Source organism: Triticum aestivum, chromosome 1B (genome assembly GCF_018294505.1).
Source record: "Triticum aestivum cultivar Chinese Spring chromosome 1B, IWGSC CS RefSeq v2.1, whole genome shotgun sequence".
Lineage (NCBI taxonomy): Eukaryota > Viridiplantae > Streptophyta > Magnoliopsida > Poales > Poaceae > Triticum > Triticum aestivum.
Genome location: NC_057795.1, coordinates 678,704,067 through 678,725,952, shown reverse-complemented (window position 1 = coordinate 678,725,952; position 21,886 = coordinate 678,704,067). Strand labels below are relative to the sequence as shown.

Here is a 21,886-nt window from a genome sequence, read left to right as displayed (position 1 = left end):
TGGTCTCTACTGTATTATGTGAACATTGAACATAAAAGAGCTAAACTTTGGTAAAATACAAATAGGCATTACACAATCTACTAATCATCACTTGAATACTCATTCTCACTCAATGCACCATCTTCCTGTCCATCATCGTCAGTACCACTATCTTCATCATAGTTGTTGTCATCCTTCAGAAGATCGTGAACAATACTAGCATGAACAGTTGGCTGCGGTGTTGCACATTCGGACAGTCCTTGCATGGCACAATATGTCCTGATTTTCGCTGAAATTTTGACGAACGAAACCCATAAAGTCTTCAACACCTTTCAAGTATGGTGGTGTGAAAGGCGTTCCTTGTATCCAGCTTTGATCCATTGCACTACAACAAAATAGTATACCGTTAGCAAATTATGGTAACACCGCATTGAAGCAAAATCTACTAGTAACACAACTAGTGAACCCACTAGTAAACTGAAACGACAAAACAGGCACAAATTTAAGCCTTTCAAGATTGATGAGAACATCTACTCAGGCAATGAATTTAGTAAAACAAAACCTCCTTCACATTGTCTTTCCTATGTACAGCATATATGCTTGGTTGGAAAAGGCCATGGACTTGTGCATGCCTTGTACAAACATATACTCCTTGTGTTTCTAAATATAAGTCTTTTTAGAGATGCCAATGTGGACTAAATACGGAGCAAAATGAGTGAAACTACATTCTAAACTAAGTCCATATTGAAATCTCTAAAAAGACTTATATTTAGAAACGGACGGAGTATACGCTCACTGTAACTGCAAAACCATGCATCTATCTATGCTATATACTTCCTCCGTCCCAAAATAAGTGTCTCAATCTTAGTACAACTTTGTACTAAAGTTAGTACAAAGTTAAGATGCTTATTTTGGGACGGAGGGACTACACCATAGTAACATTCCTATACACAATACGACAGCAGAAGTAACAGTTCAATCGTTCACACAATTTACCTTGGCAGGGTCGGCTGGATCGATGCTTTGGGAGTTGGGGCCAAGCTGGGAGCACTGGCAAGTCTAAACTCTGCACCTTGGTGAGGTGATGGATAGACTGCAAACTCTGAGCACAGTTGACGAGCAAATGTGATGCTTGTGGTGGAAGAGCGGAGGGAGAGGCGGAGGCGTGGCGTGGTAGCCGGTGCGATGCGGCGGTACTGTGCCGCCTCATATGATATGGTGGACGGGTGGATCCGCGTTGGGTGGTACAGGGGAGTGGAGGCACTTACATGAAATTAGCAATAGCCAGCCGGAACCAATCTGTGTTGTGCTTCGTCTATCACCGTCCTGCTTCTCCCCGCCGCGAAGTGCCACCAGCTAGAACCGAGAAGGCGATCAGATCGAGTCACATATGCCCCGAGAAGGAATAACCAACCTACAGATATAGTCACACACGACTAGGTGTATAGTCCAAGAAATGATAAAAATTCCTTAGCACAATTTATGTAGCGTCCGAACTCTTTACTAATGGCAACGCTGTTTGTGCTGAACATGGTGGTTACCGGTTCAAACTCCTGTACAGATTTTTTTTTTTTTTTTGCATCGAATCTCCTGTTTTATTCTTAAGTTTTTAGATAGAACGAAACAACATAACCACACGAGCGCCCTATTCAAGTTTTGTTGCCCAGCCTTTTTATAGATAAGAATAAAAAAGGTAAGATTTCCCATCGACACTCCTATTATCCATTTTAATTTTTGAGATAGAGCGAAACAAGATTAGCTCACGAACGCCCAATTGAAGTTTTCAGCATAGCCACTACCGAACAAGAAAAAATGTGTTAAGAATTTATATTTTTAATGCTCGATTAAAGTTTTTAGTCGAGCCACTACCTATTTATATTAGAAAGAACAAAATAACCATCTAAAAAGAAGGAAAACAAGGTTTTCCTTTACAAGAATATATAATAGTTATAAGTATTTCCATGACCATTACCTACTTATATTAGATACAACAAAATAATTACAATGCTCAATAACCTTTGAAAAAAAATTGGCGGGTCCCACTGCCAAAACCGACGCATGGCTCCTACCTCTCAATAACCCGTGAACTAGCTATGGCGAGTCCCACTGCTAGACTCTACATGACAAAATAATTGATTGTCACACATTCGTAGTATTCGTTGACTCTAGTAAGTTCGTCACGCAAAATACCAAACCATCACAGAAATTGGCAGTCAGGTGTGCTATTATGGAATGGAGGGAGTACAAGTGAAGAGAGTTGTTTAGTATGTACATTTGCAATCTCCATTAATTTATGCATCCCATATTTGCTATTCAGAGTCAACATAACGTTGCTCAGCTCCCGCTGGTGCACGAAATTTTTTTTGAAGCAGTGATTTGTGGAAACCTTAACCGAATTGTAGTTTTTTTTAGCTACTTTACTCTTTAAAGGGATTGAAAATCGGTTTGGAAGTAATTATTCTCACTACGTGATGTGTTTTTATTTATTTTTAGAATATTGCTCCATCAGTTAAAGTTTGAAAGCAAAAGTCTAGACACAAGGTTGGCATGGTAATCCATAGGGCAAAAAGAAAATAGATAGATTTATTTATCTAGTTTTACAGTTGAAAACTAGAATTTGTTGACAGCAAATGATTAATCTGTAGGTAGCAAAGCTTGGCCTTGGCTGCAGTTTCTTCAGTTTACGGCTTCAGGCCGTTGACGGCAGCACGCAGTTGCCGATCTCTGGAAAGAGTGGAAGAAACAAACCCGTACGAAATCACCATTAACAAACCGAGGCGTACATTTTCTTTTCTTGAAACTAGACTCTGGAATTACGAGCAAAACTTACTTGGTGCCTGCCGGACAATGTTACCGGCGCCGGCGAAGTCGCACGTTCCGGTGGCCCGGCCACGCCGCTGGTAATAGTCGTTGAATGCGAAGGACGCATGCGCGGCCTTGGTGTCGGGGTCGAAGCACCGTGCTCCGGGTTGGATGTCCGTGCAGTCCGCGCCGCCGTGCCCGCACGCGTAATCAAGGGCCATCTGAAGCCGAGCCTCGCCCACCGCCGCGTTAGCCACGCACCAGCTCGGGCTCGGGTCGCACGCACCTGATGGTGCCTGGCTGACAATGGTGCCGGCGCCGCTGAAGTCGCAGGCGCTGCTGGCCCGGCCCTTCTTCTGGTAGTAGTCGTTGAAGGCGTATGACGCGTGCGCCAGCTTGGTGTCGGGCTCGAAGCAGGGCTTGCCTGGCTGGATGGCGCTGCAGTCCGCCCCGTTGTCGCACGCGTAGTCCAGCGCCTCCTGCAAGGCCGCATCCCCGACCGCCGCGTTCGCCACGCAATAGCTCGCACGCACGGGCCCGCCGATGGTGCCGCCATGAACGAAGTCGATCGGGTTCGGGTACACGGGCTGCTGGTTCGGGTAGAACAACCCAAAGTTCTGCTCGTCCGCCGGCTTGCTGTTCTCGTTGAAGAGTGCGAAGATGTACACGTTGAGATCGGTGTTGGGACGGTGCGGGGTGCCGCGGACGGCGCTGGCAGCCAGCGGGCTGTTTCCATTTACGGCGGGGGTACCCTGCAGCACCTGGCTGGTGAGACCAGCCATGAAATCTTGGGCGTTTTGTGGGGTTCCCACGTCATGATTTCCCTGGTTTGGCTGACTGCCCTCTGAAACTCGCGCTTCTGTGGTTATATCGGGCCCTGCTGTGAGCTTCCTCATCCCCCCGGCGCGAAGGCTGGAGGATGGCAACTTCTCCATTGCATAGTAGACTGCGTCAAGTTGGGCGTCAAAGAGGCTGAAGTACGTTTGCCCGCTGACGGTGTCATTCACGCCGGCGTTTGGGCGGAACAAGAGATAGTTGATGGAGATGCCCGGAGTACTCAGGTACGCGAGGTATGGGTAGAGGTTCACCGAGAGGTACGAACCGGTCTGTCGGAAAAAGTCGAGCATGGGACTCATCACTGACAGCGCGATGTCGTCCTTGAAGGCGCCGGCGGATGGCGGGAATGACGTCTGGAGTGCGTCAAACGCGATGGGCGTGCTCACCTTCACGGCGTCCGCCAGGCCCAGTTTCACCAGCGCCGCCTGCACCTTCTTCATGGCTGGGACGAGCTGAGAGTTTAGGTGACTAGCCTCTTTGAACACCTCGTTCCCGATCATCACCGCATTGATCAGCGTAGACGGGTAGTAGGCCTTCACGTTGCTCTGCACCCACTGGAGCGCGAAATTATTTTCGTCGGCCGCCGCAAGCGGCAGCTCCTCGTTGGTCAGCTCCACCGTCACCTTAATGCCGGTGTTGGCCAGCGAGCGCAGCACCGTGGGGTCGGTGTCGTAGATCCTCACCATGGTGATGTTGTTCTTCTTGAGCAGTTGCACCACGGACGCCGGATCCGGCAGGTCAGTCGCCACCCTCCCATAGCACACGCCCAACTCGCCCCCCTCTGCAGTTAATTAGTACGTGTACACCAACAAACATGGTCATTATCACGTATGAAACCTCGAAAACACAAATTTCATTTCATAACGCTCGGCTGCCCGGTTACCTGAAAGGGAGAAGAGCAGCGGTAATGCGGCACCGAGGAGGACGATGAGGAGGCGAGTCATCAGCGCGATCGATGCTAGTGTCTAAAGGTGGCGACGATCGAGCTGATGTGGTGTGAGTGATCGTGGGCGTGGTGGAATTTATAGCTGGCACAGACGTACGCTAGCTTAAAAACATGGAGAAAAATATTGCTACATTTCTCTGTGTAAGACGATCGATATTGCAACCAAATTTTGGATTACTAGTGAGCCTATTCGCAGCATGCATACATGTATGCCGGCCGTGCCTAACTTGGACTTGGACTGGTCTAATCGGGACGCCTTTGATACACCGAAGAGACATGCAAGCTTGGACCGGCGCAGCCCCCCTTGCCCCTAAATCCAAAAGACAAAATGCTCACTGTCTTCTACACCCGATGCTCGCCGGCACGAAACAAGTGGCAGTATGAATATGATGCCTGGATCAAACCCAGAGAACCCCATGCTCTTGCTTCCTGCTACTTTCCACCATTTTGTCAACACGTGTGGAAAAGACCAGGGAAGACGCCGGTCAATTAAGCACCTAACGCTGCTTGAGGCAGGGTGCTTCATTTTCATGATAGACACATTCTTGTCTTGTATAGAAAACGTCGCTTTTGCAACCGCCTGACCCGTGCTTCCCCAGTTGCCCGGTGTGTCGTCTCATTCATGAAGTTTGTCACCCATAGAAAAACGTCACTTGCGATCGTGTGTCCCGTGCGCCAAGTTGCCCAGTTGTAATATTGCATATTGTCTCATTCCCTGCTGCATGCACTACTTGTATATGCTCTTTGTATAATAGTTCATAGTTGGACGGTTGCAGAGGGCCGAGAGCCTTGCTTCGAGTTCGCCTGGCCGAGCCGGCTCGTGCTTGGTGCTCTAGCGGCTATTTGAGAACTTACCACCGGGCAACCCCACCATGTTGTTGTGGAGATGTTTGCAATGTGAAGATGTCCACCGACCGGAAGAAGTCATGGACGGAAGGGAGAAGATTTTTTGTGTGTTTCAACTATGCACATGATCCTGCACTTTCAACTAATGCATGTGGCTTACCACCGGTTTGTTAGACAAGTAAACTAGTATTCTCAAATTTGTTTCAACTTCAACTCATATTACTGACAAAAACTTGTTGTCTATGCAGTCCCCGTCTCCTCTTTGCAAGTACTTCCCATGGATAGATCATGAAGTGCCAGAAGATATCCAAAAGAACAAATATAAAGATTGTCTCAGGAGGCAGCGGCGGTTGGAAGAAACATTGCAAAGAGCCAAGGATGAACATCATCGTCAAAAGGAGAAGATGGAGGGGAAGAAGCGTGAGGAAGAGAGGGCACACAACGAGAAGGTTGCTTGTGAAGAGGACAGGGCAAGAAAGCTTGCAAGGGCTCGCGAAGCGCAGGAGGAGCATGAGGCACGTTAGAAGAAGGGGAAATGGCCTCGTGTGACCCAGTAGGGACTTCACTTCCGCGGCTATTTGAGAATTATATCTTCAAATTGCGAACTTTGCCATGGAACGAAAGTGTGCTATGTGTCATGAACTATGTCGTATACCTAATTAATTTGTCATTTGTAATGAACTACGAGTTGAATGTGTCATGAATATTTGACCATCCATTTGTGAGTTATCTGCACCCTGGACTTATTTTTCATCCTACATGAATATTATGTTTTTTAAGCTTACTTCAAATGACATACAACAAAACATAACTTAAATCAAATGACATAGAACAAACGCACAACATAGCATACTTAAAATGACATACGACACGAAGTTCTCACGGAGTTCAAATGACAAAGATTACATAACACATACGGAGTTCAACTAAAGTACATATAGAAAATGATAAGGGGTTGTGTCCATTATAGTTCAAACGACACTACAACATCACCTCGTTCAACCCCTTTTATTTTTTATGCGGTCATAATTTCCACGACGCTTTGGAGGAGCATGCAACGCAATATCTTTGTCGTACGGTCCCGGATTGCAGGAAACAACATCCGTTCTTTGATGGACCCAAGCCCTTCGGGAAGCCTGCCTCCGCATTGATGCTAATGGTTGCTTAAATACCCAGTCAATGACCTGGCCAAGGTTATTCGAGTCAAACTGACGCAATTCTTCCCTTGTTAAGCACAATGCAATTTTTCTTGCAAGATCACATCTACAGAGTATTTCATTCGCTTTGAGGTTACGCATCTCTTTCTCTTTAGCTTCACACACATTTTCAGTGCAGTTGGACAATAGTACTTTGAATAGTCCCTCGAAGCGGCATTCAACGCATCAACGACGTCAACCCACGGCTTCATCGCTTCCTCAATGACTATGCATTCACGGTTCACCGGCGACTCAGCAGAAGACTCAAAGAAGACAATTGGTGCCGACCTACAATTCGAGGAGTAACTTTAACGGTCAGCATAACCTTAACCAATACGATAACCCTAACCTTAACCCTTTCCCTATCAAACCCACTTACCCTTGCACTAGATCTTGCTACCTCCAACAAACGGTATGCGCATAATATACATGATTCCAACCAACCAAAATGAGGTAGAGTGTGAGAGGTACCTTGAGTGATGAAAGTTCTCCGGATCCACCGGATAAATCTCAAGGGTTGGGCTCATGCCGGTCCCAATCTTTAGCGCACTCCTGATGCCTTGATGGATAGGGCTGCTGATGGCTCGTCCACTTGCAAATCATGATACCCACACAGCCAAAAATTGCGGCGGCCGATCAACTTTGACTCCTTTGGATGAGAATTGCCACTTGCGCACCCACTCCTACTCCATCGTGGAAAAAGAAATTCCAATGACAAACCATGCATCGCCGTCGCCGTCGTGCCAAAGGGAAACGAGCCAGTCCACCAGTCTGCCTCTGCCCCCCCCCCCCCCCGCGCTCCCACCGCGATGTTTGCCGGCTACGCCGTCCTGGCCATGATCATCGCGGTCTACCTGCTGGCTCCGGCTTTGTCGGCCTCAATGGAGTGCGACGGCATCCCCCAGACATCCAACAGCACCTTTCCCGCGAACCTGAACCTGCTCGCCGCGCGACTCCCCGGCAACGCCTCCGCCTCCCCAAACGGCTTCGCCACCGCCGTGGTCGGCACGGCGCCCGGCCTGGTATACGGCATGGCCCTCTGCCGGGGCGACGCGAACGCCTCCTCCTGCCGCGCGTGCGTGGCGAAGGCGTTCGGCGACGCGCAGGCAAGCTGCCCCGGCGACACGGGCGCCTCCATGTACGAGGACGGCTGCGTCCTGCGCTTCTCCATCCAGCGGTTCCTCGACTTCCTCGGCGCGGACCAGTGGCAGGTCCGTGAGATCACTTTCTCCGTTGTCGCGGCTCCGGGCAGCCTCGCGGTTTCGGCCGCCTGGTTCGGCGCTGCGGTCAGAGCGATCCTCACCGCCGTGGTCAACCACGCGGTGTCGTCCCCGTCGCTGGCGGCGAACAGCAATTCCACCATGAGAAGCAAGTACTTCGCCACCGGCGAGGAGGCCTTCAACCCGAGGATTTACGGCCTCGCGCAGTGCATGCCCAATCTGGTGCAGGCGCAGTGCGACGGCTGCCTCCGGAGACTCCAAGATGAGGCAACGCCCTACCTTGATGGCGGCACTAACCCCGGATGGATCGAGGTTGGTTCAGCGTGGTGCATCCTGAGGTACAGCGTGCGGCCGATCTACGACGGCCAGGCAATGCTCCAGCTTCCGGCGCCGCCGCGGCCATCTCCTTCTGTCACTCCCGACCATGCAGCAGGTAGTACTAGTAGCTAGCTAGCACACTTTCATCAGTTTCCCTTCTTATTTGAACAAGGCATATTTATCTTCTACTTTTATCACCATGCATTCAGGAAACACAAGGAGTGCAACAGGAATCTATGCAGGCATTGCTTCTTCTGTTGTCTTTTTATTGATTCTACTATCAGTTTTCGCTTTCATCCGCTTCAAGAGAAAAATTAAGACCGCTGAAGATGATAATCGTGAGTAGAATCCTGCATCTAGCATGTCATCTGTTCAACAGCCGGACTTACCGTTTGCTGACAACTTTCTTGCTTTTCACATGACACCAGCATTCAAGAAAATGGCGAGAGCCTTGATCTTCGATTTGACGGCACTGCAAGAGGCAACCCACAACTTTTCAGAAGCGAATAAGCTTGGAGAAGGCGGTTATGGAATTGTATACAAGGTACGAACGCAAGCAAGAAAGCGAGTGAAAAAGGAGAGTCTCGATGTATCGCGCATTCAGGCCTTGTCTGAAAAGCAATTTGCATGTTTCAGGGAATACTGCCGGATGGGCAAGAAATAGCAGTGAAGAAGCTCTTGGGAGCAACTGAGCATGGTTTGCAACAGTTGCGCAATGAGGTGCTTCTATTGGCAGAGCTTCAGCACAAGAATCTTGTCAGATTACAGGGGTTTTGCTCACATCGGAACGATACGTTGCTTGTTTACGAATATATCAACAATGGGAGCCTCGACAACTTTCTTTTCGGTATTTATTTTCCTCTCCACTCGCTACTCTGAATCGTGCTATGCAGTGGCCGGCCATTCGCTCAGTGCGGTTGTATCAAGAATGAAAATGTCTTTTACAGAAAATAATCACTACTGGAGTATTTCCAGCAAATAAGTTACACAAACAAGATTGATACTGTTTTTTTTCTTCCAAACTTCTTCAGGCAAGTGAGTAGTATAATTGTTCCTCATTTATCTTTGGGCATAATCTAATATGTAAGTTGAACATCATTATTTTCTGCAACAGATACTAGGGAGGAAAATACTGTAAACTGGGGGCAACAGTACAACATCATTCTTGGAATTGCAAAGGGAATATTGTATCTTCACGAGGACTCGAGCCCAAGGATAATCCACAGGGACCTTAAAGCTAATAATATTCTTCTTGACGAGGAGATGGATCCTAAAATCGCAGACTTTGGATTGGCAAGGCTGCTACAAGAAGGTCACACTCATACTCAAACCACTAGAGCTGCCGGAACACTGTAAGTCAAATGCGTATAATGAAGTTTGCAAAAACAAGAAAGATACTTGTAATTATGAACTATTTCACTTAGTGAAGGTGTGTTTCCAAGCCTAATTGCTCATCCTCTGCAGCGGTTATATGGCACCGGAGTATGCTGTACACGGAAGTGTGTCACCCAAGATTGATATTTTCAGTTTTGGTGTACTAGTCCTTGAAATTATAACCAGGAGAAGGAACTGCGGTTCAGATTATGGGGATACCGTGAACCTCATTAGTGATGTAAGTGTTGGATTTACTTTATGTTCATCAGTTTTTAGTGCCTTTGAACAATGTAACATTTAAATTATCATATCTAAAAGCATCATCCATGTTAACCATCTACCAGGTGTGGAATTACTGGACAAAAGGAACAATATCAGAAATGATGGATGGATCACTCAATGGATACCCTCGAAGCCAAGCGCTACGGTGCATCCACATCGGGCTACTGTGTGTCCAACCGGACCCTGATGACAGGCCTCAAATATCAACCGTCATTTTCATGTTAACAAGGGACACCATGGAGCTTCAGCCACCGGCACAGCCTGCATTCTTCTTTGGGACAGAATTGCCGTCTCCAGCTTCTCCACGATATGGGCAACGCCGGGATGTGCATGCCCGGTTTGATTTAGTACCGGAAGATGACGTATCTTGGAATGGGGTTACGATTACTGAGCCATATCCTAGGTGATATACGATCTGGATTCTTGAAGCGGTCCTGTCATGTTTTGTCATAATGGAGGCCAGTTGGCTGGATTAGGTTTACGTCTTCGTCACGATCGAGTCTTGTAATCATGGCCTCAAGCCGCACGAGATGAATGATAGTACACTTATTTTGCGGTGCAAGGCGGAACGTTATTCATGAAAATCTGTTCCAAAGCCCCTTCTCTACTCATTGCTTCATCGAGAATTCATGGAAGATCAAGAACTAGTAGTGGCACAGAGCAAGATAAATGAGGTTCCTGCAAGACAAACAGAGGTCAATGTGTGGATCCCCTGGCCCGCTGGCTGGACGAAGATCAACGTGGACACTGGACAGAGTCTTGGGAGCTTCTTCTGTTATTTTCAGGGGGATTTCAGATGCAAAAACGGTGTAGTTGTTGCGATCAGGGAGGCTCTCTCGTTGGCGGACGATTTGCTTATTCGAAGAGCTAAGGTAGCCCATGATTCTCCCAGGGTGACCAATATCCTGTGTGAAGACTCCAGAGCAGTTTATTACCACATCACCGACGAGATCAAGGCTAAAGGTGCGAAACAGGATGGCATTGTTTTTTGCCATGAGAATCGCGGCTCAAAAATTGAAGCTCATAGGCTTGCTTGATCAAACGATTTAGGAATAGTATTGAACGGCTTGTTCTCTAGTGGGAACCCCTCGTCTATTGACATAGACGTTCATGCCGCCTGGATCCGCGCCGGCGGCTACCGTGTCAATTGTTTTGGTGGCGGCACCTAGGGTTTTGGCCCAGATGTGTCATGATAGGTGGGGATGCGGCCTCCCTTTCCTACCCGTGGAGTTCTAACGGGCTTGGGGTTTGCGTCGCCTCCTGGCTTGCGGGTCCGTCAGCTCTGGCACGCGGTGAGGACGAGGAGATGGGAATGCCAGTGAAAACCAGGTCGTCCTTGATGGCAAACGATGGCGGCGTCTTAGGGCGTCGTTACCTTCATAAAGGCATCGTCGGTGCAGTTCTTGTCTCCTCGCTCGGGCTGCTCCGGGGGAAACCCCGGATCTTGGCCATGCGGATCGGACGATGGTGACATTCCGCGTTGCTCTACCTCCCAGGGACATCGCTTTGGAGTAGCTACTAGCTAAAGGGGTGGCTGGGCACAGTTCTCCGCATGCTTCTCGTGCGGTGGCCAAGGTGGAGCGGTATGCCATCTACGGTATCGACGGCAACGAGTCTTGGCGGCAAGGTGCGGCGGGGTCTCGGTGCTGGATACCGTTTGATGGGCGTGTGCAAGAGGCTGGTGTTGTCCAATGTCATGGTGGCATAGACATCAGAACAATCTGGCAAGATCGGTGCATCGATTGATCTTGAAGATGGAACTGTGGAAGCAGGCGGTGACAAACTCTTCAGCGTGCGCATGCAGTTTACGCTAAGGGTCTGCTAGACTGGTTAGTGCTCTCGGTTAGCCGGCCGGCGGCTTGGTAAGGCCATCAAATTTCTTGGTGTGTGTGGTTCACGGTCAAGGCACATCATCAACTTGTAGGTAGAGCGCCAATTGTCACTAGGAAGGTGACTTTGGATTGATCTATATATTTATTTTGTAAGATCTTGTTAAATAATGCAATAGAGATGATTGTGACGCGTGTGTAATCATCCTTTTAAAAAACGTAACCTATAAAAAAGATAGCAAAATATATTCTTTTTGAAACTGTCACCGGGGGGAAAGGCTCCCCACCTGAATATATTTCAAAAAAGAAGAGAGAGTTTACAGACTAGAGAAGTCGAGAGGAAAAGAAGTCCCGCCACAAGCCGGCATGGGACTTGTCCTCGGCCTTTCGAAGGCGGTGAGACCAAAGCATGAGATCCGCAATGATTCCCTTAATTACATCATTGGGCGAGACATCAACCTGGCGAAAGGTTTTTGCGTTTCGCGCATCCCAAATTTTTCATATGATGAGAATAAGAATGAAGGGCCAAACCGACCCTGGGAGCCCCGCATGGGCCGGTGGCGACCACAAAGCTGCAAAGGGAGAGGTGCATGGGAGGAACCCAATGGCGTCCCAGATGCTGCGCGAGGCAGGGCAGAGGAAGAACAGGTGGGTTCGGTCTTCCGGCGCAGACGCACATCTAGCACATGAGGAGGAGTCGAGGATGGTCTTCCGATGAAGATTAGCCCTAGTGTTGAGCCGGTCGAGGTAGAATAGCCATCCAAAGACCTGCACCCGGCTTGGCACACGCGAGTCCCAAATGCAAGCCAGAGTGGGGTCGGCGAGTTGTGTAGTCCGGTCTGGCGTTTGCTTCATAGCGGTGCTAATATATTTTTTGGCTTCATAGAGAACCCACTCAGCACGCTAATATCTTTATCTTCGTTGTTTGCATCCCGGCGAAACCGTTGCAACGCACTCTTCGGTGATATAAGATTTAGATGTGTAATACTTATGGCACATCTAGGAATATATATCTTCTAGAAAATCTAGGTATATATATAAAGCACATGATGAAAAGCATGGATTTATTATCTAGTTTTACATTTGAAAACTAGACTTTGCCGGCAGCAGATAATCTGTCGGGATTATTGCTTAATCTCGTGGTAGTAAAGCTTCGCCTTGGCTACAGTTTCTTCGGCTCAGGCCCTTGACGGGAGCACGCAGTTGCCTATCTCTGCAAAGAGTGGAACAAGCAAACATGTACGAAATCATCATTAACAAACAGACTCGTACATTTTGTTTTCGTGAAACTAGAATCATAAATACAAAGCAGATACTCCCTCCTTTCCGGTTTATAAGGTTCAATTTAAAAATCTCACCAACTAAGATAGATGGTGAATGGTGGAATACCTTTTGAAGTTTGCAAAAGCACCCAAATTAATGCTCTTGTTTTCCTCAAAAAAGTATGTTTACCAATGCATTAATTGCATTGCATACATGCATAAATTACATGCATTGGTCAATTTTTTCTTAATACTTGCATGCAATGATTTAATGCACCTTGGAATCTAAACATGTGATGGGAAACAACCAAATTGTGCCTTATAAAATAGGAAAACTAAAATTTTGAGATAAGCACTATAAACCGGAAAGGAGGGAGTAACTTACTTGGTGCCTGCCGGACAATGGTACCAGCACCGGCAAAGTCACACGTTCCGGCGGCCCGGCTATGGCGCTGGTAATAGTCATTGAACGCGAAGGACGCATGGGCGACCTTGGTGTCGGGATCGAAGCACCGTGCTCCAGGTTGGATGTCAGTGCAGTCCGCGCCGTGGCCGCAGGCATAGTCCAGCGCGTTCTGCAGCCGCGCGGCGGCCACCGCCGCGTTCGCCACACACCAGCTTGGGCTCGGGTCGCAGCGGCCTACGCAAGCAATGGAATCGTCATGGCTGGTTTCCTGTGTGGAGCAGATAGTTGTCGTATTCAAGGACTCACCTGATGGTGCCTGGTTGACAATGCTGCCGGCACCGCCGAAGTCGCACGCGCTGCTGGCCCGGCCGTTCTTCTGGTAGTAGTCGTTGAAGGCGTACGACGCGTGCGCCAGCTTGGTGTTGGGCTCGTAGCAGGGCTTGCCTGGCTGGATGGCGCTGCAGTCCGCCCCGTGGCCGCACGCGTAGTCCAGCGCCGCCTGCAAGGCCGCGTCCCCGGCCGTGGCCTTCGCGGTGCAGTATCAGCCTGGACGGCACGAGCGGGCTTTCCGGCCCGCTCGTGGCCCGTTTAGGACCGGCCCGTACGGTCCTAGCCCGATAGAAAAGTGTGCCGGTCCGAGCCCAGAAAAGCAGAGCGAAAAAAGTTCGGTGCGGTCTGGTTTTTAACCGGGCCGACCGAGCGGACCGATGGCGCAAGGCCCAGCCCATCTAATGTAACAGATCGATAGAGGCCCTGCCGAGCACCCCTTCCCCTCGTTCCATCCCCTCCCTCCTCGCTCGATTCCTCCCCCTCCTCACAAACAGAGGCGCCTCCTCCTTTGCTCTATCCCTAACCCTAACCGAAGGCGACGGCGCCGTTGCCCGCGGCTCTCCCTTCACCGACGGCGTCATCTCTTCCGAGTCCGAGCTGGAGGAGCACATCTACGTCGGGGAGGCAGCAAGGCCAGCACGCCGTCGGTCCGTCCTTCCCTGGTTCCTCACCGAGCGCCACGAAGAGGAAAAGGTAATGTGTCCCTAACCTGTAACCCTCGGCCCTCGCCAAACTGAGATGATTCAGAGAAACTTAGATAGGAGATCTGGAGATGTAGTGTTTGGTCAGGAGATAATGGTGATTGGTGAAGGAGAAGGGGAATGAGAGGGGAATTGTGTGATGCTGGTGTTCATTCTCGAACCTGATTTTTCAGCTAAATTCTTAGACACCAGCAGCCGCAGGTTCGAGAATGCCGCTAGTGATCCCCTGGTGCTGCTGTTTTTTTAGATAATGGTCAGGATTCAGGAGATAATTATGTTCATTTTCACTAGTAGTAGATGATTTTCTATGCTACAAAAGCCTGTTCCTGTTCATTTTGTATGATGCAACCTGATTTTGTGCGTATTTTGTTCATACTCGTTCCCTGTGATGTGTACCATGGTCTGAGATATTTGTTGTTTTTGTAACCTGATAATCTGAGTTATGTGCTGTGTTTTGTAGATAATGGTGAAGGAGAAGGGGAATGAGAAGGGAAAGGGTGCTGGTAAGGAGAATGCGAAGGCAAAGGCAAAGGAGAAAAGCGTGAATTACCTAATTAGACAAGATTCGGCGTTGCCTCCGCCGGTTCCGAGGAAGAAGAGGAAGCCTAAGGTGCAGATTAAGAAGGCGAAAGACTTTCCCAATGCCCCAACGGGAGAGTTGATTTGTAGGTTAAAAAACACCATCCACCTCCGAGGCGTCTCCCCGACCGCACCAGTGCTGGCGTGCGTGCCGCGGAAGCCGCTGCCTCTACTATTGTAAGATTGCTTTACTTGATGCTTGATGTAGCCATATTTCCATATAACCATATAGGTGATGCTTGATGCTTATTTGTGTGCTCATGTGTGTTAGGTGGTAGATGACGAGGAGAAGGAGGATGAGGACGAGGACGAGGACGAGGACGTGGACATGGATGAGGATGAGGACAAGGACAAGGACAAGGACGATGAGGAATATGAGGAGCAAAATCTGTTTATAGTCCCACCACAACCGAGTGCTGATATGTCGGATGATGATACATCAGAAGGGTATAAGGAATCAGCTGATGAACTAGAAGGTGACACTATGTCCGAGGAATCACTTGTGCATGTTGTATCTAGTGAGGAGGAGGCAAGAGAAAGGAAAAAGAACAAGAGGCGAAGAGCCAATGCTCCTGTTAGGATGTCATCGGATGTTTGGGCCCATTTTCACAAGGTCAAAGAGCCATCGACGGAGCATCCGGGAGAGATTGTGTTGAAGGCTGTTTGTAATTATTGTCCCAAAAAGAGGTATGCGTATACGCAAGGTGGCAGCACCTCAACTATTGGAAGGCATATCTTAAAATGTGAAGGTTTAAGGAACAAGATCGCTAGGAATGCCATCCAAACAACTCTTGAACTGCGCAAAATCAATGGTCCAACAAGTGCTCCAACAATGCACCCCTCTATTGAGTACAACCAAGGAATCGTCAAGGAGCTTATTGCTAAGATGATATGTGTGCATGAGTATTCATTTAGAATGGTTGAACATGAGTGGTTCAACATTCTGATGAAGTGCATGAATCCAAATTATAAACCCATTGGAAGGAAGGCAATACGAGCCGAGTGCATGAGGGTTTACAAGAACGAAAAAGAGGTGCTGAAATCTCTCCTAAAGGGTGTGAGCTCCATATGTCTAACTACAGATTTGTGGACAAGCAACCAAACCTTATCTTACATGTGTGTGGTTGCACACTATATAGATGGGAATTGGAACTTACAAACCCGTGTGCTTGCTTTCATAGAGTTGGATCCTCCTCACTCTGGAAATGTCATTGCGGATGCTCTCTATGCGGTTGTGCTAGAATGGAATATTGAGACCAAAATTATGTCCGTCACACTTGACAACGCTTCAAACAATGATGGTGCGGTCGATGCTTTGAAGGCCAAGTTCTTGTTCCGGAGAGGTATGATTCTATCCTTGCTGAATATGCTTGCTGTTTTTGCTCATATGCTTGCTGTTTTTGGTCATATGCTTGCTGAATATGCTTGCTCATATGCTATTTTGTGCTCATATGCTATTTTGTGCTCATATGCTTGCTGAATATGCTATTTTGTGCTCATATGCTTGCTGTTTTTGGTCATATGCTTGCTGAATATGCTTGCTCTTTGAGCTCATATGTTTGATGTTTGTGCTCACATGCTTGCTATTTTTGCTCATATGCTTGTTGCTATGCTCATATAGAAGCTCTTTTGTAGGTAAGGACTTCGAAGGCCAATATTTTCATATCCGTTGTTGTGCACACATCCTCAACTTGGTCGTGCAAGATGGGACAGCGATCTTAGATAATTTGATAAACAGCTTGAGAGAGACGGTGAAGTACTTCAAGAGGTCACCTTCTCGTCTCCATGCTTTTGTTGCCACTTGCAAAAGCTTGGGTGTCAAAGTTGGTAATCATTTACACTTGGATTGTAAAACAAGGTGGAGTTCAACCTTTAAGATGATTAGCACTGCCCGTGGATATAAGGAAGCCTTGACCTCTCATGCTGGTTCAAATGCCAACTATGCTTGGGCGCCGACAAACGCAGAGTGGGACATGTATGACCTTATCTCTCCATTACTTGAGAGTTTGGCTGAGGTGACAAAAGCATTTTCAGGAAGCTTATATCCCACTTCGAACATCTTCTACCCATACATTGTTGGTATCAAGCTTGCAATCAAACATGCAATGGCTAGTGACAGTGACCACTACAAGGAAATGGGTGAAGCAATGTTGGAGAAGTTTGACAAATATTGGGAAGAAAAGAACAATGCCATGGTGATCGCAACCATCTTTGATCCTAGGTACACATGCTTGCTGTTTTTACTCCCGTGGTTGCTGTTTTTTTACTCATATGCTTTCTAATTCACTCCAATGCTATCATCTTTGATCCTAGGTACAAGATGGGTTACATAGAGTGGGCCTTTGGAGAACTATATGGAGAAGGAAGTACGAGGTTTAGGACTGAGATCAAAACTGTGGAGAAAGAGTTGGCAGCCTTGTATGACAAATGTGTTGCTCAAAATAAGCGAGCTGGAAATGGAGAAAGCTCATCTTCCTCTACAAACATTCCTAGTATCCCGGTTCAAGCTGGGTACGAGGCCTTCTTATCGTCCCGTTCAACAAGAATATCAAAGAGTGAGTTGAGGAACTACTTAGAGGATGCGGTTGCCCCTCGCGACAAGGCTCTTGATCTTCTTGGTTGGTGGAAAGAGAATGCTCCAAGGTACCCAATGTTGGCCAAGATAGCCAAGAGGTTCATTACTATCCCGGCTACCTCCGTGTCTTCGGAATCTACCTTCAGCACGACCGGAAGGATTTTAGGTATGTCAACTCATACTATTGAACTTTGGATATAAACTTGTCAACTTCTCATCCTCACTCTAGTTTGTCAACTTGTGTCGTATTAGATGACTATAGGAGTTCGTTAAAACCGGTTATGGTGGAGGCATTAGTTTGTGGTGCAAGTTATATCAAGGGTGCTCATGTTGACTTGAATCTGGTGGTATGTTTGCCATCTTTTCCTTACCTTTGCTTTATTTCTTTTTTGGTCTTGTTGTATGTGATGTGAGCATTTGTCTAACTTCCACACTTGTAGCCGAGGGATGAGAATGAAGAGGATGATGTTGAGAACATCAAGTTACCCACTGTGGTGGAGGAGATCAACGATTGGTAACTATTCTTCCTACATGTTTCACTTGTCATACGATACCAAATATTATTTATGTGAATGTTGCTTATCTTACTTGTAGACATTCATCATGTGGATGTTGATCTTGCTATTTTGGAGATGAATGTCAAAGTGATCTTTCTCATGTGAAGGCTACTTTTGCATTTCTGTTATGTTTGTCATGAACTATGAATTGTCACTGCTAGCTTGGAGATGAACCTCTCATTTGTGTTATGTTCAACTTGTCAATTGCCATGGACTTGGAATTGTTAGAGCAAGTTTGTAATCGTGTCGTTCAATGATGATAAGACCTTATGTTTGTGGATGTGATATTGTGCTTAACCTGATTTGTGCCATCTTTCATGTCAAAATCAGTTTGTGGATGTCCAAAAAACAAAGGAAATGCTGTCCAAATTTAGTTATTCTTGCTGTCCAAAATGTCAAAATCAGTTTGTGGATGTGATATTGTGCTTAACCTGATTTGTGGTGCACTTTGGTTTTTGGTCAGGTTAGGGTCGAACGCTTTCTTTCTGTTAGCTAGTTCAGCTCGCGGGTCTAACAGCTTGAGCGAGTCTCGTGCCTCGTCAGTCTGCTCGTTGGATGGCACGAATGCTGTGAATCATGACAGCGAAAGTCAGGTGCCACGAAGCCCTGTTTCCTGTTCTGTAAGTCTGAATAAATAGCAAAGATATACTGTAGAACAGAAAAGCTCTGGAGTGTGTGCAGAATAAAACACTGATGTCTCTCGTTCGTGTGTGTTCGTTCCAAGCCCACCTCGGGTGCTGACAAGCACGTCGGTGAACACACACACGTTGGTGTGCCCCATCTTGTTCCCCAGGAACCCCGAGTCGATCTCGTCATGGCCGTCCCCCACAACTGATGCCTGAATTTGCAGTCAATTGATGCACATACAGTCACCATGATTGCAGTACAAGCTCATCAGTAATCTGAAATTGGAAGCGACGATGTAGGCACGTAGTATGTGCTGATGGTGACGGTGCCGGCCGGCGGCGGAGTTCTCCGGGACGAGCTTGATGTAGGTAGAGACGCTACCATAGATGAACTGCATCTTCGTCTACAGCAAACAGCCGGAGGAGTTGCTCTTCAGGGACAGGGTACGGCACGGACGCACGCACGCTGGGCACACGCGCAGGGCACACACATGCAGGCGCCGGGGCACACGCGCAGCTCACGCCCCGCCCCGCCCCGCCATCGCTCGGTCCCTCGGTCCTGACCGAGCTTTCTCCTCGTCGGTCCGGTTCAGGAAAACAGGCCCGCTGGGCACTTCGGTCCGGTCCGGTCCGGACCGGTCGCGGCCGGTCCAAAGCGCGGCTCGGTCAGGGACCGGACCGGCCCGGACCGTGTCCACCCTGAGTGCAGTAGCTCGGTTGCACGGGGCCGGCACCAGTGCCGCCATGGACGAAGTCGACTTGGTACACGGGCTGCTGGTTCGGGTAGAACAACCCGAAGTCCTGCTCGTCTTCGGGCTTGTTGTCCTCATTGAAGAGTTCGAAGATGTACACGTCAAGATCGGCGTTGGGACGGTGCGGGGTGCCGACAGCACTGGTGGCGAGCCGGTTATATCTGTTTGAGGTGGTGCCGGAGTTACCGCCACGCACTTTTCTCATGAGACCATCGGTGAACGCTTGGGCGTTGGCTCTTGTTCCCACGCCATGGTGGCCTCTGGTTGGGTGGTGAATCTCACCAAGCTTCACCTCCAGTATTCCGCCCCCTGCTGTGAGCTTCCTCATCCCCCCAGCACGCAGGCTGGAGGACGGCAGCTTCTCCATCGCATAGTACACAGCGTCAAGCTGCGCGTCGAGGAGGCTGAAGTACGTTTGCCTGCTATTCCTGTCAAGAATGCCAGCGTTGGGGCGGAACAAGAGATAGTCGATGGACATGCCGGGAGTACTGAGGTACGCAAGGTACGGGTAGATATTCATCATGAGGTACGACCCGGTTTCCTGCAAGAAGTCGACCATGGGGCTCATCACCGACAACGCGATGTCGTCACGGAACGCACCCTCGGAGGGCGGGAACGACGTCTTGAGCGCGTCGAACGCGATGGGCGTGGTCACCTTCACGGCGTCCGCCAGGCCCAGTCGAGCCAGCGCCGCTTGCACCTTCTTCATGGCCGGGACGAGCTGGGAGTTCAACTGACTAGCCTCTTTGAAGACCTCGTTCCCGATCGTCACGCCATTGATCTGCGTGGCCGGGTAGTAGGCCTTCACATTGTTCTGCACCCATTGATCAGCGAAATTTTGGTCCGTGGCAGCGGAGGGCAGCTCCTCGTTGGTTAGCTCCACCGTGACCTTGATGCCGGTGTCGGCCAGCGAGCGCAGCACCGTCGGGTCGGTGTCGTAGATCCTCACCATGGTGATGCTGTTCTTCTTGAGCAGTTGCACCACAGTCGCCGGGTCAGGCAGGTTAGTCGCCATCCTCCCATAGCACACGCCTACCTCACCCCCCTCTGCAGTACGTGCGTGTACAATAAGAAACATCACAATTAAGTCATACACTTCAATGCAAAGGCAATGGTTATCGTTCTTTCTCAAAAATAAAAAGTTATATCATGCACCTACAAGTCTTACTGTTGTATGACTTTGTAAGGTCTTGTGTGAATAATTAATAAAGTGGTTGCATGCATCGTCCAGATGCAGAGGCCGTGTGTCCTTCTCCATTTTTTTAAAAAAATATCATGCACCTACGCCGTATATATGTTTCCAGAAAAACATACGATAATCTTTTTTTTTTACGGGATAACGTCTCCGCGATGATTACCTGCACGGGAGAAGAAGAGCAGCGGCACTGTGATGCCGAGGAGGACGCCCAGAAGGCGACTCGTCAGCGCCATGCCCTCGGTGGTCTGTATAGTGGAGCTAGCTAGCTAGGGCCTTAGGAGACGATGATGATCGAGCTGATGAGTTGGGAATGATTACAGGCGGGCTGGAATTTATAGTCGGCACCAACGGTAAGATGGAGCCATGGAGGTGCTACAACTTTTTTCCTTTGTGCAAGTGACGGCGGCAGCCACAACAAGACGTACGATAGTGCAACCAAAATTGGGGTATATGCAATGCCAATTGTAGCATGCATATACGCCTAACTTGGACTTGGACTGGTCGAGTCGATGAGCTACAACTTGTGCCAGAAGACCCATGCTTGGGTACACCTCCCTTGCCCCTAAATCTAAGAGACGGTCGGATAAATGCTCACTAGTGGCAGTATCCCCGGACCCCGCCCACACAAAATCAATGAAAAGAAACATGCAACGCTCGCCATTTCTCTTATCTTATACAGAAGAATTACATCGCTCACGGACACAAAACCGACGGCTACCTGCCGATAGATGTCTTTCACTGGAAAAAGCACAGAGAACTCCATGCATTTGTCAACACGTGTGGAAAAGACTAGACGCGGGTCAATGCAATAGCTATCACTACCTGTGGGCTGTGGGTGCTTGCACCAATAGCTCATTATTGTTGTCTTGTATTGAAATCGTCGCTTGCAACCGTCTGTTCTGTGCGCCTAGTTGCCCACTTGTAATCTTGCATATCTTCTCATTTATGTAATTATCTTGTACAGCAACCATGGGTTGGGTTGCAACTATCTTTCATGTGCGCCCAATTGCCTCGTAGGGCTCATTGGGCTTACATTTTTTTTAAATCAGACCAATAGAAATGGTAGAGGATTAGGATACCTATTCCGATCCAATCCTGGATATTGATGAGGTCTCGCCACGCAAATGCTAAGAAATCAAAGGAGTTAGGTCAATTTGGACACAATCATATCATCTCATTTCCTGTTTCACATAGTTCTCATCTGCGCTGTTGTGAATGGAACACGTATAAACCTAGGTTTTCATGATTTTTTCAGTTGGTGTAGAAGATCA

The 21,886-nt window shown here is 48.4% G+C and overlaps 3 protein-coding genes across 3 annotated transcripts; 1 reads left to right on the top strand and 2 right to left on the bottom strand.

Annotated features, from left to right (window-relative positions):
* Positions 1–2,538: 2,538 nt before the first annotated feature.
* Positions 2,539–4,714, bottom strand: LOC123100285 (glucan endo-1,3-beta-glucosidase 13). Its single transcript, XM_044522234.1, has 3 exons — positions 4,502–4,714; positions 2,810–4,399; positions 2,539–2,703 (listed from the first exon to the last, which is right to left on the bottom strand). Exons 1-3 carry the CDS (start codon positions 4,560–4,562, stop codon positions 2,669–2,671), a joined length of 1,686 nt encoding a protein of 561 aa, XP_044378169.1. The 5' UTR covers positions 4,563–4,714; the 3' UTR covers positions 2,539–2,668.
* Positions 4,715–7,406: 2,692 nt separating this feature from the next.
* On the top strand, positions 7,407–10,384 carry LOC123100274 (putative receptor-like protein kinase At4g00960). The gene is made up of 7 exons (XM_044522224.1): positions 7,407–8,259; positions 8,354–8,482; positions 8,573–8,688; positions 8,781–8,991; positions 9,259–9,496; positions 9,609–9,756; positions 9,863–10,384. Exons 1-7 carry the CDS (start codon positions 7,416–7,418, stop codon positions 10,205–10,207), a joined length of 2,031 nt encoding a protein of 676 aa, XP_044378159.1. The 5' UTR covers positions 7,407–7,415; the 3' UTR covers positions 10,208–10,384.
* Positions 10,385–11,977: 1,593 nt separating this feature from the next.
* On the bottom strand, positions 11,978–20,870 carry LOC123148549 (glucan endo-1,3-beta-glucosidase 13). Its single transcript, XM_044567989.1, has 5 exons — positions 20,776–20,870; positions 19,388–20,464; positions 13,604–13,840; positions 13,277–13,531; positions 11,978–12,842 (listed from the first exon to the last, which is right to left on the bottom strand). Exons 1-5 carry the CDS (start codon positions 20,846–20,848, stop codon positions 12,808–12,810), a joined length of 1,677 nt encoding a protein of 558 aa, XP_044423924.1. The 5' UTR covers positions 20,849–20,870; the 3' UTR covers positions 11,978–12,807.
* Positions 20,871–21,886: the final 1,016 nt, after the last annotated feature.